At 29.5% G+C, this 20,825-nt stretch overlaps 1 protein-coding gene across 2 annotated transcripts in view; it reads left to right on the top strand.

The window, feature by feature from the left end:
• The first annotated feature begins 109 nt into the window (after positions 1-109).
• Positions 110-20,825, top strand: part of LOC122631976 (all trans-polyprenyl-diphosphate synthase PDSS1) — a 24,371-nt gene continuing 3,655 nt past the window's right edge. The window contains exons 1-4 of one of the 2 annotated variants that reach the window (XM_043818276.1): positions 110-356; positions 15,375-15,527; positions 17,920-18,056; positions 19,091-19,232. In XM_043818276.1, coding sequence (XP_043674211.1) covers positions 201-356; positions 15,375-15,527; positions 17,920-18,056; positions 19,091-19,232 — 588 coding nt within the window. In that variant the 5' untranslated portion in view covers positions 110-200. Of the gene's footprint in view, positions 357-14,010; positions 14,098-15,374; positions 15,528-17,919; positions 18,057-19,090; positions 19,233-20,825 lie in introns of those variants that run through there. The other variant, XM_043818277.1, reaches the window with a different exon arrangement.

Here is a 20,825-nt window from a genome sequence, read left to right as displayed (position 1 = left end):
CTCTCGCATGGAGAAGGAACGTGTTCGTTGGGAGTGTAAATTTAAAGAGATAACTTAGTAGGAAAACGAAAGGTGAGCAAAGAAGAGGTGGTAGAGTGGGGGGGAGAGGGGTGGAGTCTTCATCGGGAAGCACCGGTGGGGACTAGTCTAGGTCGAAAGTCTTCACAAGTTGGCCGGCTCGACTCACTACAGTTTTCGCTATGGCGTGTATAGGGTCGAGTCGGCTCTGTGCTCGTGCGGAAAAACTGTGCCAGTTCGGACATTTCTCTCAAATACGAAAGAAACTTTCGACGACGTTTACCAAGTCACGAGTGGAGATCGAACGAGTCATAGGTCCGACGGTGAAACAATGTCAAGTAAGTCGTACTCTCATTCGCTTTCTTTTTATATCGTTTATTACGAAGTCTTTACGAATAAAATGTGTAGCATGGATAATATTAATCGATAATAATTTCGAAAGTTCTTCATGTTAATACGTTTTCTTTATCGTTTAAGTGTACCTTTCGATCGTACTTTACGATTGGAAAACATAATTCGATCGCTTTCATTCAGCTTTCTCGAGATTTCGTACGTCATTTGGACATAACCTAAACCGGTGTGAACTATTTAATTAAACTAAGGCGCGCGCATTATCCGTCTCATATTTCCGTCGTTCTGAAATCTAATTGACTTTGATTTTACACAAGGACAGGGGAATCAACGAAACTTGAAAGTTCTTTTAAGAGAAAGTCATTGAAAAGTCATTGGTATCTTGAGAGATTACGTAAAACCTTCTCGGTTGCAAAGATCGCCAAAGCAATCGTTGCCATTATTATCCTTTAGTTTGTTAAAACTTATATAATATGTGGACAGCGCCGAATTTACCTACATAGATATATATTTTTGTTAAAAATGATTTTTATCGATCATTTTTTTATCGAATAAAAATTTTGCGTCGATTTTGATGTTATATCAGTTGTTAGTCTTTCGTCGACAATGTTTCGAATCTAAAAGAAAATTTTCATTCGTTTGCTTCCGAGCTGTTCAGAAAACGAACGAATGAATTTTGCGCTCTTCTGCGCCTTCTGTCGGAACAGCTGTTTATAGCAGACGACATGCGACGCGTGCGACAACGTGATTCTAACTCTCGTCTCGTAATGAACATTTAAAATAAAAATTTTCTCCGTTCGTTTCTAAAAAGGAAAGGATGAATATGTGAAAAAAAAAATAACGATTGTTTAACGCATAAAATCCATCCTTTTTTGTAGTTATTTTACGTTTAATTTATTGAAGTACTCACTTGACTAAAAGAGCGATGCTTATACGATCGACGCATGCGCACTCGACTCGTTTTAACTTTCGAATTCAAAACGTCGTATGGCGCGACGTAGTAGGATAGAAATCATACGCATATCACTATATTACGAAGTAAGAAATATTATTAATGTCGTAATATGTTGACAAGATATATTTCTTGCCTAATCAGTTTTTATCTAATTTGAGATCTCTATCGAAATCGGAAATACTTGTGTTCGATCATTAAACAGGAGTGTTTTATTTTTAGAGAAGAAAACGAGAATTTGTAGATTATAATATATATAAAAATTTTTTAATGCAAAGAAAGAGAGAAATATATCGAGGAAATAAGTAGGTATATTTTAGAAAATAGATTTCGTCGATGACGGTTACGTTGAGTTTCGAATGTTAAATATGCTGGGAAACTTTCTCGTACAAAAGTCGAAAGAGTTGGATTTTGAAATTCTTCGAATGACTTAAATGGCACGCCTTGCTTAGCCATAGATTGGACGACTTGCTTATTCGTATTGCGCAAGCTTTGGGTAAACATTCCCTTTGCTAGAATCTAGAAATATTCTTTGAGTTTATAACGTTAGCCTCGCAATGGTAAATATTATCCAATTGGCGAATGGGAACCGGTTGTAAAAATGAGAACGAAATTTTCGAGATCTTTCTCGTAAAGTAGGTTAGCCGATTATTTACGAGAAATCTTCGTGAGACGATAAAAATGATTCGACTTTTTTTGACATATACGAAATAAATGTTTTTCTTATCTTCTCTTATTGTTTCCACATACACTGTCTTACGTTTTTCTTACGTATAAAAACACCAAATTTTTTGTTCAATCATAAGATATCTGAGTACGTAAATTATAATATATCGTTTGAATCGACTTTAATTATTACTTTATGTGGATAGGAAAATCGAGTCGATCTTATTGCTTTAGGAACTTATCTCTTTTTTCTTATTTATTTTTTATTTCTATTTCATCTAGTCGATTTGAATTCTTTTATCTTGTGCAATATTCATTCTAAATAGAGAGATAGACACAGAGGGTGTGTGTGTGTGTGTGTGTGTGAGAGAGAGAGAGAGAAAGAGAGAGAGGAAATTCTAAAGGTAAATGTTTTATAATCGTTGCGAGTATATATAGTTATTACAAAATAATCATCGATCTGTCCAGTTTTTTTTTTTTTTTTATTAATGTATGGTTTTACAATTAATATATAGTTTTATTAACATTTTTATTATCGTTAATGATACATCGTTAAAGTACAGTCATCATTTTGTATGCAAAAAAAAAAAAAAAGAAAAATAGAAAAAAACAAATCTTTGTATATTTCAAAGAAAGAAAAAAATAAAAAATTTTTTTTATTACGAAATTCCACGAAATGTGAATTATATGTATTTTAATTTATTATTGCTTAATAGGTCAGCTAATTCCTCTTTGATCTTATGACACATAAAATTTCTATAAGTACCAAAGGATAGTACAAGATAATTGCTATCGCCTTAGTTTGTTCGTATGGAATGTAATATAATATTCATACACGTGTTATGTTACGCTATAATAACTTTCATTACAAGTATCGAGCGAAATGAAAATTTCAATTGATACAATAAGTATTCCTTCATATCGTCCTCATTTTATTTTCTAATTGGTATGGATTGATTTTTAAAATTTAAATCAAAAATGAAATTAGTTATAATGACGATCCTTTTAAATAATTTCGATTCGAAACGATTTCTTCTTTCGAAGTGATAATATTTCGAAGTAATTAAAAAATGTATAAAAAGATGCGTATATATAAAAAAAAAAAAAAAAAAGAAAAAAGAAACGCAAGTATAATACAGATTTTGTCTATTCTATGTACCACATTTTTATTATTATTTGGTTTATACAAACCGAAAATTATATATATATATATATATGCAGATCAAATAATTTATGTAATAAATACTTTATTAAAAAATGTCGTCACGTAAGACTTGATGAGCGATTTCGTCGATCTAATCTTCATAAACCTATACCAAAGAAGAAGGATCATCTAAACTGATCGATTCATGACAAGGTTATTAATCGATCGATTTATTTTTTTGATTGATCATAAGACACTCGAAATATTTTTTTTAATATACTTTCTCTCTCTCTCTCTCTCTCTCTCTCTCTCTCTCTCTCTCTCTCTCTCTCTCTCTCTCTCTCTCACTCACTCTTTCTCTTTTTCTCTCTCTCTCTCTCATTTTTTTTTTATTTTGAGTGCATGCATTTCACGTTTATTTCAATAATAATATTAGATCATTAGTAAATAGAAATGTAGAAGAAGTAATTGTAATTTATGGCAAATATTAACACATTCGTACGACTTCTTCATTCACGGAGTAACAGATGAATCATTCATTGTCGCGAGTGCGTCAATTGAACGTTACCTGCATGAATGAACGGAGAACTCACGGAATCTACGTCGATATGTGAATAGATTGGATTTTATTTCTGTAGATATTTCACACGCGTAACATCGGGATGAAACAACATAACGAAACGTGAGATAACTGTCTTTTCTTCTTTATTATTATTATTTTTTTTGTTCCGTCATGTATCTCTTTTAAGAATTTTTAATATTTAAAGATGGTGGGATATTCTAAAGATAAAACATAATCGTTTTATAAGTAGACATTTGATTTTTAATTATAAGATAAATTTGAAAAGATATGTTGATCCTTAAAAAAATGATTAATGATATAAATAATTTATATTTATCGATATGCAATTTTGGCAATATCAAAATTAAAAATAAATATCATAAGAAATTAATAATAATAAATGTTAATTAATAATGATAATTATAATAATAAAAATAGAAAATAAACAAATAAAGTGTGGATAAATATATCTAATAATCGGAGTAAATTTTTTTTTCTTTTTTTTTTTCCCCTTAAAATCTGAATATAAAATTTCTTTATCCCTTTTTTCCTTTTCTATTAAGTCTCTCTCTCTCTCTCTTTCTCTCTCTCCCTCCCTCCTTCTCTGGTTTTCTTACGAATAAATTTTCAAATTAACTCGTCTAATTTCTTACGTCGGGCTTTCCCTCTTGTTTCTTCCGCATTTTTTCCAATGCAAATAAATGCGCGTAGACTCTGCTTGGTAATCGACCCGTACATATATATCGAAGGAGACGTCGCAGCATGCATATTTTATTGTAATACAAATAATCCTTCTTATTCCCATTGTCAATCTTGTCACGAAAATTCTTAGAGATTCGTCGCGAAACTCCAAGGATCTTTTTCCTTCTCTTCCTTTTCCTCGAGAAATCCCCGATCTTCGAGTTAATTCGTAAATCCTTAATGAGGATCTATCCTGATAACGACTTTGTTACAACATTATATTGATATTAATTTCATAAAGTAATTCCTCTTCGTGATCTTTGACATAAATAGATGTGATTAATAAAATGATGTCATAAATATAACCGTTCATAGAAATATGCGTATCTTATATTTAATTTCATAAAAAATTGAGTAAGTCTTATTAATTTCCTGTGTATTAATTCCCCATTCTGTGTATTAATTGAACGATTAATAATTAAACAGAATTTGTTTAAAGTAGATTCAAAAGAAGAAAAATTAAGTAAAAAGAGATAAATAAAATGATCGACACGACAGAATATAATTAATCAAATGATATCATAAATAATTAACTGTTGAAGTAAGAATGAATATTTTATTTATTTAATCTTATATATTTAGGAAGGATGTAGTAATTCTATTAATTAGGATTGAATAATATTTTTCAATCGATTGAGAAGAAGTGAAAATGATGGAAATAAATTTTATATAATTTTAAATAAATGAGAACATTTAAAAAATTATATTTCATTAGTAGCGGTCAAACAAAATGGTCAGTTTCACCTGGTGGACGAGAATGACGTCTAGAGTGCCCTCGATACCCAAATGTGAATCGCAGTAAAAGTTGAACGCGATTATATCGCTCTCTTTGTATGTCTGTACATTTTTTTCTCATGTGTATGCGTTAGTAAGTATGTATGTACATATATATGGTAGGTATGTACATATACCATTATGTGCTGGCCGACCAAATGGTTCATCGTTTTCTTTATGCCAACATTTTTCTTTTGTATACTTTGAGTTTCTGTTTGCTACTAGCCCTCCTTATATCGTTTCATCTAATTATGTAATGTCCTTTTTCTTTTTTACACTCATCGTTAGAGTTATATTGATAATTAGTTAAGATCCCTTCGACGTAAGGTATTTAATTAATTTTTAACAACGCTCCATCTGCGACTCGACTAGCTTTCTATTTTATTTTCTCGTGAAGGAGAAAGAAAGAAGAAAATAAAATCGACATGCGTCAAGGTCATTCGAATTAACGTAATGATAATAATACTTATTTCAGCACTCCACTTTCTCACACCAAAACGTCGGAGATATACGAATTAAATACGTGTTCATCGTTTTCTCTTTCTCTTTGACTACTTTTTTCAATATTTTTTCAAAATTCACACATATGAGTATATATATATATATATATATATATATATATATATATATTCTTTTCTATTATTTATATGCATTGAAATTCTCAATGCGAGAATTTTTCTTGTTTTCTCTCCCACGTATTTTAAGAATAAAGAAACTATGTACATATACATATATATATATATATATATATATATATATATATATATATATCTGTCGAAAGATGGAGTGAAAGTTTGATTAGTCCTCATGACAGACAACCGATTGGGCAGCGTTAAATAATTCTGAACGTGAGACATTCATTCCGGCTTCTCTCGATGTTACATAAAATCACCTTATAATGCTGCAACTTTTACGCAACGTCGAAATTTGATAAAGGATCTCTTTCTCTTTTTTCTTCAAACAAAAAAAAAAAAAAGAAAAGAAATATAATGATGATGATAATAATAGCAAGAAACAAAAATGGAAAAAAGAAAAAAGAAAGGAATTATCGTTTACGAAGAAAATAAAGAAATTCTTAGAAAATATTTTCATTAATAAATTTTTAGGAAAATGTGAAAACCGCTTTCACCTTCAGTTGTTAAGTCGAAGCGTATAGAATTTTTATTCGAACCGAACAAAATTCAATCGTGTTTCACAATTTGATTTATAAGGGTAGGAAAGTTTAAAGTCGGCCGAGGACAGATTTTTCGTTTCGATCGTAAATAATTTCGACGTATTTTACCTTTTATTTTGACCTTACATTTATCCTTTATATTAAATTTATTTCTCGTTCTTGATTTTTCTGGGGGTTATTATTTTTAATCATAACGATTATTTATTTATTTAATGCGAACAAAACTTTTCAAGAATTCGTCATTCGTTGATAATGATTATCGATTTTCAAAGGATTTATTGATATACATATATATGATTTTCTCTTTAAAATCTTTCAAGTAGGTCTATTTTCTGCGTACGTATAATCGAGTTTACAATTCAAGAGATATTTTATTGGTCAAAAGGAGAGAAAGATCATTGAATCTCTCTTCGAATTCCTTTCGAATCGACGATGCCGTTTATCTCTCTCTCTCTCTCCCTCTCTCTCTCTCTCTCTCTCTCTCTCTCTCTCTCTCTCTCTCTCTCTCTCTCTCTCTCTCTCTCTCTCTCTCTCGTTTCCCTCTTTATTCAGTTACAAACTTTCTTCGACGTTGTTTGGTGATTTCCCCACTCCTCGATGTTTCTTTTATCCCTTCCACTGTTCTTTTTTATCTCTCTCTTTTATTTATTTATTTTCCTACTAGAGAACATCTCTATGATCTTTATATTTGAAGGTCGACAACCTTTTTGCTCTTGGCACGTGGAAATACACATACACGAAAAGAATATTTACGAAATGATTCCGAGATCAAGGTTATTTTCATCTATCGTATAGTTAAATGATTATGTTTACTTCCTTTTCATTTGGTTAGACATAAATGTGCCGTTTGAATCGTATCGTTTTTGGCTTGGTTAATTAAGATAGAAAATAAAATTAAAATTCATTTTCAGAGAATTTGCATAGATATTGATTCTATTGTCAATAAAATAGCTAATATAGCATATTCATATTTATCGATAAGGGATTATATTTACATGATTGTTAACAAATAATATCATAAATGTAGTATAAAAATATAATATAAAAATATAATATGTATAAAGAAAAACAGTGCTAAGAAATAATATCGTCATTATTAATTTTATTTATCAGTTTCTAACAAAATATTCCGTACGTCGTATTTATTTGGAAGATACATTTCGTGATATATCAATAATACATTATTATCTATTATCTATTATCAAAGTCATATTATCCTATTTTCGACTAACTTATCAAAAATATATTTGTGATGTATTTTATAGATTAGCTTTCATAGAAATAAAATAGAAAAGAGATAAGATTTATCGTTTAGTCGTTCTTTTTCGTCTTTTATCGAGCTTAATATAAAACACCAATTAAGTTTTTAAAAACTTGAGAAAAAATATTTTATCTCCATATATTATTGCTGCGATAAATATTTGTTTTCAAGGGAAAAAAATTGATTTCTTTGCTTTGTTTGATGACTATCGATAAGATGACTTCGGTAAGAGGAATGAGATGAAGGAGATAAAAAAGTTATTTTATTCTTCTTATTCTATTATTTTTTTTTTTAAACGAAATTCGATGCAAATAAAAAGAGCAACAAGATTTGAAGATTCGAGAACAAAGTTTGTCCTTCGACGAACTAGACGGAGAAGATGAAGGTAAATGCGAAGGCGAATGCACCGGCGGTGCATCGACTCGGATTATTCGTGAGAGAGCGACCTTGATTCGTCGAAACGTTCCGCTCGTTAAAGGTGAGCGAGTGAGCGAATGAACGAACGAAGGTACCATACGAACGATTCTAAAATGTGGGTCGTTTAGAGTATACGGAGAAAGTGTATTTTCCCTCTCCGTATCTCTTGACATTCGATATCGTCCGTCGAAGAACGAGAACTCCTTTTTCTTCGATAAGATCTTTGTCCATCTTCGTCTTGATTCTTGTTAATCAAAATCTAAACTTTTCTCTTTTTTTGCTTTATTTTTTTTTTAAATCATTTCATTTACTTATTTATTTATTTATTTATTTATATTGTATATTGATGAGAAAAAAATATGAATACATGCATGTGTGTGTGTGTGTGTGTGTGTGTCAAATAAGAAATAAAATATATAATAGAGATTATATTATATAGATAATATGTAATTATTATTTGTGATTTGTTTTATATATATATATATATATATATATATACATACATATGTGTGTGTGTGTATAATAATATTTCTAATTGAAATTATTGATATTAAAATGAAATATAAAAGAAATCAGTAAAAGTACAATTCGCGTACGATCATATATTTTTTGTGAAACGAACAAATGGTTCATTATTTTAAATAAATTTTATGTGCACAGATATGCAAGGTGTCACTGAAATTATTTTTCAATTTTATTCAATTTTATTTCGAGGACGACGTCTGGATATAGTATTCGAGAATACGTCACTTTTTATTTGTTCTATCAAGTCGCTAATTACATGACGTAGAGGAAAGGAAAGAAAGAAAGCTAATATTCAAAGAACAATTTGTTTTTATAGCTTCGAGAACATATCGTCAAAGTGTGATATTTTTTTTAACTATACAAATATGTAAACGTAGGTGTTCATACATATATATATATATATTTAATGTATATAAAATGTATGTAAAAATGTCGTAAAGAGAATGAATAGTTTACAAAATTTTACTTTAATATTCTTCTTTCTTTTTTCTTCTTTTTATTTATTTTTTTTTTATTCGTATAATCATCATCAAGCTTCGTTTTTATTATCGAATTAGTAATTGTATATAATGATGATCGTGGTTTTGCGTTGGTATTATACTTAGAGACGAGTTAATGACGGTTCTGAAAGTGTATTTTAATTTGCGGTTTACCATACTCTTATTCGTGGGATGTAGTTTCGATTGTTCCAACAGATCGAGATTAGAATAAATTGACGTAAGGATGATATTCTCGAGGAATTTACGACGTATTAAGTTTATTTTCAAATTCTATTATATTTCATTTCAATAGATCTATGAAAAAAAAAAAAAGGACGAAAAAGAGAAAGAAAAAAAAGAAAAGAAAAGAAGAAGAAAAAGAATAAGGAATATATATACGCCGTCATTATTATTCATCCTAATTTATAATACAAAAGAAACATGATCGATCGTTTTCCCATTGATTTTCTCGTCTCATGTCTATATAGCAACTAAATAATTTAGATCGACGAGTGAAAGTTATCCTCCTCCCTTGGAATGCTTTATTAAAAGAGAAAACCTTTTGGCTCGGAAGAGTTGTGTAGATGGCTACATGTGCATCTATGTACTTATGTACATACATACAACATACATACATACATACATACGTATGTATATATCTATCTATTTATGTATCATATGCATATATAATTTCGATTAGAAACGTACAAATGATTTTTTCTTCTTCAATTTGCACCTACGTACATACATACATTCGTACATACGTACATTCATATGTTCTTATTTATCGTATGTATATCCACATAATTTGATTCTAATATTTTTTTAATTTTTTATTTATTTATTTATTTTTTTTATTTTTACAATTATCCTGCTCGATCTTTTTCACTTTTTAATATTATCGTTGCTCGTTCTCGAATAAAAAATCGATAAGGATATCCTCGATTATTCTTCGATATTCTTACTTTGTTGATTCAAAGGCGCGACTTTTAAAGACTGTCTTGCGACAGAACCGCTATAAGAAGGCACGCGATCTTACGACATACCTGCCAACTCGCGATCAGAAGTACGTATACATGTATATGTACCATATGTGTGTGTGTGTGTGTGTGTGTGTGTGTGTGTGTGTACCATACGTAAATACGTTCTACTGTGTCCCATCAATTCACATAATAATCTCATTAAAGTTTTTTCAAGGCAAGGGATTTTACAAGCAAATTTTCTGTCAAAGAGATAAACAGAAAGAGTAAGAGGGCAAGATTTTATCTTTTTTTCTTTCCTTTTTTTTTTTTTTTTTTAAATTCACCTTTCTTTTATACATTTTTTATGTCCTTTTTAAAATTATTTTATTTCATTTTATTTCATTTTTATTACTTCAATCATTCATTTTAATCGGATATTCATCGGTCAAATTATTATTCTCCGACGAAAAAGATTATATGTTTTTGTCTGTTTTAGATCGTAATAAATAACATAAATAATTAACAATGATTAAAATACAGAAGGGATCAGGTATAAAAGAAGAAATAAATAATATCATCTTAAAATCATGCATATGATGCTAGTTTCTCTTTCATTATCATTGCAAATTGATATTCGTGAAGATGGATGCATTAATTTCGAATTTCGTTTAATGGAAATTGTAAAAAAAAAAAAAAAAAAAAAAATAGTATGATAATATATTTGTTGAGATGACTTTTTTACCGTAATATATTAATGATATTAATTCTTGCGACACGACCGAGCAGGGTCGAGGTTTTAGAGTTATAAAATTTTTATTTCTTTTTCTTTTTTTTTTTTTTTTTCTTTTTTCTTTCGTTTTTCTTTCTTCATCATAAAACCGGTTGTGCCGGAGTAAATCTAGTTCACAGTTATTACAACGAATTAATTTAATATTTATAGAAGGGGACCGGACGTTATATAGAATGTCTGTGTTTATGGTTGTTGCTGGAGTAATATTCGCTTGAGTTTATTCCTTCATCTTTATTTCCATTGTCCTTTCGTTTACGATCTTTTACATTTTATTTTATGTCTTAATAATAGAAAGAGAGAGAGAGAGAGAGAGAGAGAGAGAGAGAGAGAGAGAGAGAGAGAGAGAGAGAGAGAGAGAGAGAGAGAGAGAGAGAGAGAGAGAGAGAGAGAGAGGGTGATAACAAATTGTGAATAAACATTAATATAAGTAGAAATAGAAATAGTATTAGTAGTGGTAGTAATAGTAGAAATAGATTATTAGTGGTAGTCATAGTAGTAGTGTAGTAATAGTAGTAGTAGTAGTAGTTAATTGTCAAGTAAACATTACGTTATTCGTTGCGTCCGCACCACGAGCAGATTCCATAAATATAATTTAATATTCTATCAGTAAATTTTCTTCGTTCGTCCATTTTCTTTACTCTTCCTTTCTCTTTTTTATCGTCTTTCGAAAAAATTCGTAATCACAAAGAAAAGTGATAAGAATGAAAAAATGTCTTATTATACGCATGGATTTTAAAATTGTTTTCACTTGAAATATTTTATTCTTTATGTATCGTATCGATCAATTATTAATATTCTTCTATTGCAAACGACCGTACGTGTTTTAATATTAAATCAATGTGTAATAATATATACACATACATATAACCGTGTTTATATATTATAATTGATATATAATATATATATATATATTAATATTAATATATAAGATATAAATGGTATAATAATAATTATTATTGTTGTTATAGTAATTATAATAATAGAGTTGGAAGAAAAAAAAAATAAAGAGAATCAGACGTCATTAAAAATAGAAATTAAATGAATATGGAAATAAGTGGAAATAAATTCCAATCGTAATGTCACCAACCGGAATCATCTCCCATCACAAATACACACGCACAAACACATTTATATACAACATAGAAAAATATTAAATACAAGAATCAATATAGATAGAAATATAGAAGGGAGTACAGCGATACCGAAGACCTGCAATATGATTAAAAAATTTTTCTCTAAAAAACTTATTCATTTCAATAGATCTATATTCTACTCGACTAACAAGTTGGTAAGTATAGAAAAAAACTAGGGTTTAAAAAAACTGAAGAAAGAATAGTAATAAAAATAATAAAAATAAAAATAAAAAAACCAAATAATAATAGTAATAATAATGCAGCGATTAATAGTTCAATGTAATACGGTATAGATTTCTTTATATTCTTCGTTTTTAAAACTTAACGATCATAAATATCCACGTTGAACAATCATACACCTATATATTTTTCTTCGTTTTGTTTCATTATTTCTTCGTTCACAGTATAATCGTGGTTGCATGCATATCTACATAAAAAAAAAAAAGGAAAAAAAAAAAAAGAACAAAAAAGAAAAAAAAAAGAATACAATAACAAAAAAGAAAAGATAGCTATGCATTTGTGTAGAATCGTTTTTATAAATTTTCTACCACGTTATAAGACATTGAGTGTGCATTTACGTACTTTTGCACACTTTTCTTCGACTGGCCTTGGCTTTCTCATTATTCGTTAGAAAGGGTTACAGTGGGTGAAAATAAAAGTAAGATATATACTGAACTTGTCTTATCGTTTTGCCAGAACTGGTTGGTTAGTTGGTGATGTAGTAAGTCGTCATGAAAATTGTAAGACATGCATGGGAACACATCAAAGACGGTCATTGCTCAATGTTCTGTGACCTTCTGTATATGCGTATGTTTGCATACACATACACGCAGACACATACACACGTGCGTGCGCGTAAATACATATTACACGCGCATACGTATGATAAAATTTTAACATCCTTTGGAAATGGAGTCTCAACGATTTCGAATTTGTTATCGTGAAAATTTCGATAGTTATGGTAATTTAAATTCGATATTAATTATACAATATAATATACATATATATATATATATAAATATATAATGTTTCAATCATACGTTTGATCGCAATAATTTTATACAAGGCCGATTAACATACTATTTCATGTTTCGAACGTTTTTCCTTGTTTCTTTCTATTTCATCTTTTTTTTCTCTCTTCGTTTTTTTTTTTCCTTCATTTTTTTATCCTTCTTTCTTTTCTTTCCTTTCTTTTCTTATTCTTCATTTTTTTTTCTTTTTTTTTTTTTTTTTTACGTAGAGATTACAGAAACATAAAAGATAGAAATAGAAGGAAGGATGTATAATTTGAACGAGGAATCGTATGTATGTAAATAAGATAAAGTAAGAAAAAATATGGTTGGAAAATTGTTGTTTAGCCTTGAGAGTGTCTAACTCTTCTGAAACATTGACATTTAAAATTATCTCTAACGAGTCCGGTGCGTGCACTTGCAAAGAAACTGCCGCCACGTATAAACTTTGTTAAAATAATTTACAAAGATCGATCGTTACTCCGTTCACGCGCCGTTACGTTTACCATATAGACGCGCACCTTTGTCTTACTCTTCATCTTCTTCGTCGTGGCCTCGATTAATCCTGTAGGCAAAAGATACCAACTTGTGAAACCATCTCTCTCTCTTTCTCTTTCTCTCTCTCTCTCTCTCTCTCTTTCTATCTCTCTCTCTTTTTTCTCTCTTTCTTTCTATCGAGTTGGTTGCCATTTACATTTACCATATCCCGTAATTAGGCGTATCTAATCTTTCGAATTCTATTTCTCTTTCTCTTTTTATTTCTATCTCTATCTCTGTTTATCTCTGTTTCATACGTAGAAGAAGAATGTATCTCTCTATCTTTCTTTTTCCGTTTATTGCTATTGATAGAAGAATACATCTCCCAATCTATCTTTCTTTTTCTATTTACTGTTATTACTAGAAGAATACATTTGTATCTAAGTATACAATATGTACATGTGTGTGTTTATATGTTTATATACGCGAAGTGAACGCCGTTGAGAAATTGTTGGACAATCAGAAGCAAGTTTCGTGATGACGAGAGAAAAACAGTATTGATCGTGTACCGTGTTTGTAGTATCGAAGTAGCGCGTGCTGAAAGAATGTAATCGCTCCTTATTTTTATTGCAATGAAACTCCTTGCCAAGTTATAGATTATGTAAGTATTTCTTTGAAAGCGATCAAATAGTTCTCTCGCGAAAGAAAGATATTCTTCCTTTCTCTTTTTCGCTCTCTTTCGCTCTCTTTTTCTCTCTTTCTCTTTCTCTCCATTTTTCTGTCTTATTTCGTTATTTAATAACGAACAAGGAAGTATAACGTAAAGAATTTATATCAATTATTATGCGGATAGAAAAAGAAAAAATGGGGGAAATACAATTTGATATTAGAAGTCATTAAACCGGATGATTTTTTTTTTTTTTTTTTTTTTTTTAAAGGGACAGAGATAAAATCGACAATTGCATAATGAATTTTGTAATTGTCGTTATTGACAAAAATGATTTCTATCCTTTCTCTTTGGTTCTTCTTTAGATTGTTGATAATCTGGTATTAATTATAAAGAAATATGTATATGTGTAGATGATACATCGATGAAAAATTCTATGATGATAGCTACGTAAATAGAAATATGTCGTTAATAACTAATAATTGTTTAGAAATAATGATTGAAGTTGAATGCAATTGTACGAGTGGTAAAACTCCGTAATAAGGCGAACGCGTGTTGCAAGAATGATAAGTAGTAAATGTTGGCATACGATCAGACTGAACGCAGTAGTAAATGACGTGTTACGAGCAGGCATTCGTTTCCTGAATTGATTAAAAAAATAAATAATATTAGAAACAATTAGATACTTTGAGAGAGAGAGAGAGAGAGAGAGAGAGAGAGAGAGAATCGTTGGAGAGAATCAATAATATCTCGTGTATTAGATTTAGAATTAGAAGGTATTTCTAACGTAATTGCATTATATAAGAAGTTATAAAAAAATTCTAACATCTGTCTATGTGTGTATGATGTATGATGTATGTACGTACACGTGTATCTATAGTAGTGATAAAACAAATTAAAAAAGAAAAAGAATAGAAAGACAAGATTAAATACGTGCCTCTTACTTTTTCCTATTTATAAGGATTAACTAAAATGATAGGAATGATTAGATATCGAAGGAGAAAACAAAGAAAGCCAAATAGTGAAATGTTGAAACTTAAAACTATTCCTTTCACGGTAGTGTTTCTTGTTTTCTATTGAGAATACCACACACAACATAAATAATTTATTGATTGAATATGTAACACATATAACACATATATATTTCTTATATATACACGTATAATATAATAATATATTATAAGAATATAATAAACAAAATGTAAATATATATTTTATATTTTATATTATCAAATAGTATATTAAAACGAATATTTTTATATTTTTTACAGAACAAAAAGACAACGGCATCATGCAGGATAGGCATCGCGAGAGCGATGAGTTCAATACAAACTATTCAGCCCGGATCCTTGCCCGATTACCAAGTCGACCCTTACCGTCTCGTAGAAGACGACCTTAAACTCGTATACGATGGAATACGATTGGTAAGCAATCCTTTCACTTCTACATATATTTCTACTTCGTCTTCGTCTACTTTTCTCCTATTTTTATAATTCTCTGAACGATGAAAAATTATCATGCATCATTATCTCGTTATAGTAATCATTATTCTTTGATAATTATTATTCTCGTTTATGATAATAGTTATTTTTTTTTCTCGATAATTTCCCATCCTCATTTATCTATCTATTTTTTTAAATGACCTATAGCATTGAAGCTAAATTTAAGTTATCATTAAATTTATAATTATTATTTTATTTATAATTACGAAAGATAGAGAAAGAGGGGAAGGGGAGGAAAGAACGTCGAATTAAAAAAGATAAAAATATCCTGATAAATGAACTACGAACTACGCTCAACAAACGATCTCATTAACTTGTACATTTCAAAGTTAATGATAAAAAGAAGAAAAAAAAGTATAGAAGAAAAAGTATAAAAAATGTATTAATATTAAATAGATCTAATTAATGATCTAAGATAATAGTCCGTTTAAAGTAATGAGATATAAAATGGAACATCGACGCTGTAATAGAGTAACACTAAAAAACGATGAGTTGGAAGAGATAAAGAGAGAGAGAAAGAGAGAGACGGACAATCACAGCAAGCCAACCAATGATCGATCGATCGATGCTTATCTTTGGGTTCACTCATCGATTCTTTTAAGGATCGCAAAGAGAACCGGAAGGGAGATTCCTTCTAAAGTAATCGTCGTCGGTATCGTTCGAAAGCCATAAATTTCGTCGTGACGATAGTCATTGTTAATCGTATACGGGTGAGTCGGTGTCGTGTCTAAAGATAAAAGTTTTTACATCTCGCATGGATGGATGGATCGACCAAGGAAATAAATATTTATGATTATGACGAACCCGTCGTTTTAACGCTATGGAATAAAGTAACTATTACAATTATATTATACATAGAGGTGCTTTTTCTTAAGAGAATTAATCCATGATTTGTGTCGAACCGAAAGCGAGCGAAAGCCAGCAAGCAGTAGCTCGGTTTCACGGCTTCACGGTCTGCATATGACCGAGACTTTTACTTGTTAAACGAGCATACACGTATCTAGTATCTCTACACGTAGGTATGTGGTACCACATAGGTAAGTACTTACGTGAAAAACTGCTTAGAAAGCTCAACATTTATATCGGGTGTTACATTAATGAGCTTCCTTATATTGCAGATCTTTTCTATATATAGTCATCCATGATCTATATATCTCAAAAATAAAATCAAAGTTTGTTGGGGTGGGTTTCTTTTTTTTTTTTTTATTCTTTTTTCTTTTTTTTTATCCTTTTCCTTTGTATTTCTTGTTGGTTTTTCTTCTTCTTCTTCTTTTTTTTTTTTTTTTTTTTCAACAGAATATATCGTATTTATTGTTATACATCGAAAACATCGTTTTTACCTTATCCGTAAATTTTCTCGGCAATCAGAAATATTGTAATTTTAAACGCATAAGACTATCTTATAATCAATTAAATCCAACATCAAATGTTATATGATACAAGTAGACATAACATAGATGTTATGTCATTCAAATATACATTACATTAAAAATAATCCACTTGGCACGTTAATGTGTGAAAAGTAAATTGTATGTATGTAAGTTGTTAAAGAGATAGAATAATCATCAAATTGTCGTAACGTCGGATCATTTGGTAACAAATTATTTATCGTCAATGTTGATCGGTATATTTTTAAATAATCGTTAATGACTCGTTAAAAGATCAAACATGAAATTACATTCTTACGTAGGTGTTTTTACGTAAATTACATTTCTATTTATCCGTGTTTTTACGTAAGTTACATTTCTATTTATCCGTGTTTTTACATTTATAATTTCGTGCTTCTCTTTTCTCGTATGTTTCTTCCTTTTTAAAAAGCATTTATTTTTGAAAGTTAAATTCGATAAATCGAACGTCATTTGAATTTCTCGATTTAATAACAGAAAAAAGATTGAAAACTGATTCTAATTTTTTGTGTACGAATAAATGTATAAATTCTTTCTCTCTGAATGTTTTGGAAAATCATAGCTTCCGTTCACGTGATCGTAAAAGACGAACGGAACATGTTTATGACGTAAGTTTACGAAACCCAGCGAATATACATATGTACGTTCCTTTCGACTTTTGGCCAAATTCCAAGACGAACTTTCATCCTGAACACAAATGGAATCTAAATTATCTAATGTGTATATCCTCCCCCTTCCATCGTTTCCCCTTTTATTTATTTATTTAATTTTTTTCTTTTTTGATTGGAGTGAATCGTTAAAGTAAGCTTAAATATGTCGAAAAGATTTTCATCGAATTATGTATATGTTTTATTATTTATAATGTATAATATTCGTTCCTCAATGAAAATAAATCATTTCTGTTTTAGGAACTCAACGTGAATACGACACAAGACGAGTTAAGAAAGATAGCAACGTATTATTTTGATGGAAAAGGAAAAGCGATACGACCGTTGCTTGTAATTCTTATGTCACGAGCCATTAATTATCATAAGGATGAAATAAAGTAAGTGTCGATATTTTCTGTTATTCGATTTTATTTATTTATTTATTTATTTTTTTTCTTTATGATATCTAATTACTAAAATGTAATTGTATTTTTTGTTTATATCTTGTATAATCTTAACATTGCATTTACACAACATGCATAAATCCTTTTCATGTGTACATACGATTAATATCGTATTCGAAAATACGATCATTATTTTAACGACGATAGAAATATTAGGATGAGAATTATGAAAGCGACATAACGGCAACGACGAAAAAAGATGGGTTAGAACATAGCGATGAATATAAACAGGAACGATTAGCGAATGGAAACTAGAGTAAAACGCGCGTTGCGTATTTATGTACATGCATAATGTACATTGTTCGTATTATTTAAACGGACATGACATATGAATTTTATAATAGCTGATATGACTTTATGTAGATTTTTTTTTTTTTTTTTTTTTATATGACACTGTGGAACATTACGTTTACATATATTTATATTTCAACAAAAATTTTGTATATAGTTTTTTTTTTTTAATAGAATTAAATCGTGATACTTCTAAATCCGATAGATTATATTAGTTTATAATCAAGGTCGATGAATAAAAATTAAAGTAAAACGCGCATATTTATATACACGTGCAATGTACGTCATTTATATTATTTAAGAAAAATGACATGAGTTTTATAATAGCTGACATGACTTTGTGTAAAGATTTTTTTTGTTAATGTGAGACTGTAGTATATTATATTTACATACATTTTAATTAAAATAATATGAAAAATTTTATATTTACACACATTTTAATTTCACTAATACGGAAAATTTTCGACATTTTTTTTTTTTTTTTTTTTTTTTCTAATATAGTTAGATCGTGGTACTCCTAGATCCGATCGATTATGCTCGATTAGAATCAAGGAAGAAATGAAAGAAATAATCAGAAATACCAAGAGACACTGTTTTTTTTTTCTTTGATGAAACTTTTAATTTATTTTTTTACTTTTATTTATTATTTTCATTTTTATTTTATTTTATTTTTTTAGCATCTTAACAAAATCGCAGCAAAAACTTGCAATGTATTCCGAAATGATCCATAATGCTTCCCTAATTCACGATGATGTGATCGATCAAGCCGATTATCGTCGAGGAAAACCATCTGTAAACGCTGTCTGGAGTCAAAAAAAGGTTAGATCAATTTCGTTTTTATTAATAGAGAATATCGAATTATAATTTAAAATTCGATTTAATCAATTTTTATTTTGAATTGATCTTTCGAAAATGAGTTATATATTGACTGTCGATCTTATCAATCGATAAAAATAGCCACTTTCTCTCTCTCTCTCTCTCTCTCTCTCTCTCTCTCTCTTTCTTGTTCCGTTTTCGTTCTCTCTTTATCATTCACTTACTTTGTCTTCGAAATAGCAAAGATGGAAGGAGGTTAATGCGATTCGTGACAATGGCTAGCTAGTAAACTTTCTTACACGTGGAACCGGAAGTAGTTGATTTTTTACGTCATCGAAAGGAAAATGACCCGTTATATAGTTGCTCAACGAATGCTATATCTGTTCTTAGCTGAGTATTAACGAAATACAAACTTAATAATATTTTTAACGAAATTCAAAAGAAAACAAGAAAAAAGATATGGATACTTACCTTTTTGCATTTCAATATCTCTCTTTTAGATTTTCATTAAAAATAAATCTAATGGTTGATCGATAATAAATTAATGATCGAAAAATAAAATCGAGATCTGAATTAATCTAACTAAATTAATCGTTTTGTAATTCATTTTGTAATGCGTAAAAAAACACTCGAAAGTACTCGACTCTAATCGAATTAAACGAATCGACTAAAACGATAGGCGCGATAAAATTCGACATGTTGTTTTTCTTTCTTTCTTTCTTTTTCTTTTTTTTTTTGTTTAATTTTTTTTTTTCTTTTTTTAATTTGTATATCTACAGTACAACTGATTTACTCGTTGACGAGTATACTTGCAAGTGAAAGAAGAATACGATAGAGTCCGACATGAGAGAATTCGCTGTCGTTGTTCTCTAAATAAATTTCCTCGATATCGATCCTACATATATGTCATCGACACACACACATATTCTCGCGCATTGCAGGTGCGTTAAACTTAGGAACTTACGACATCGGCGCGTGTCTTCGCGTAGAGAGCGAAACTCATTGATTAGCAGTTTCTAATTGCATAGTACAGTCGTGATAGTATATAAGTAAGTAAGTACGTAAGTACATAAGCAAGTAAGTAAGTAACTAACTAAGTAAGTAAGTAAGTAAGTAAGTAAGTAAGTACTTACATACTTGCTCTCTCGTAGCCATTTTTCCGCGCCTTCTTTGGTTACAGCGCCATTGCAAAATGCGCGCGCATGTGCTTTAACGGCATTAAACTCACCGAGAGTTGCGGTTGCAAGGAAAAGTTTCTTGGATTGTTGGGCGCGGTTAAACCAGATCGTATTATTTTTATATCGATTTTTAAGACTCCTATCATCATATTATCTTTTTCTTTTTTTTCTTCAATAATTCCTGAATATGTAATAACATAGTCTTTGTATTTGAAAATTAATACCATTTGTTCTATGTAGCGTAGTTGGATCGACAACGATATATTCGTAGAATTTTTTCTGTCAGTTTCTATCAGATGTCATTTAATTAATTTCATCGAAATAAATCAATAGGGAATGGTTTTGTTTATAAAGTTACTTTTTGTAAAAGTTTATTTATTAGTACGACTAGTCGCGTTTTTTTTTTCTTTTTTTTTTT

This window comes from Vespula pensylvanica, chromosome 9 (genome assembly GCF_014466175.1).
Source record: "Vespula pensylvanica isolate Volc-1 chromosome 9, ASM1446617v1, whole genome shotgun sequence".
NCBI lineage: Eukaryota > Metazoa > Arthropoda > Insecta > Hymenoptera > Vespidae > Vespula > Vespula pensylvanica.
Note: the sequence above shows the minus strand (reverse complement) of the source record. Positions and strands in the feature narration are given on the sequence as shown.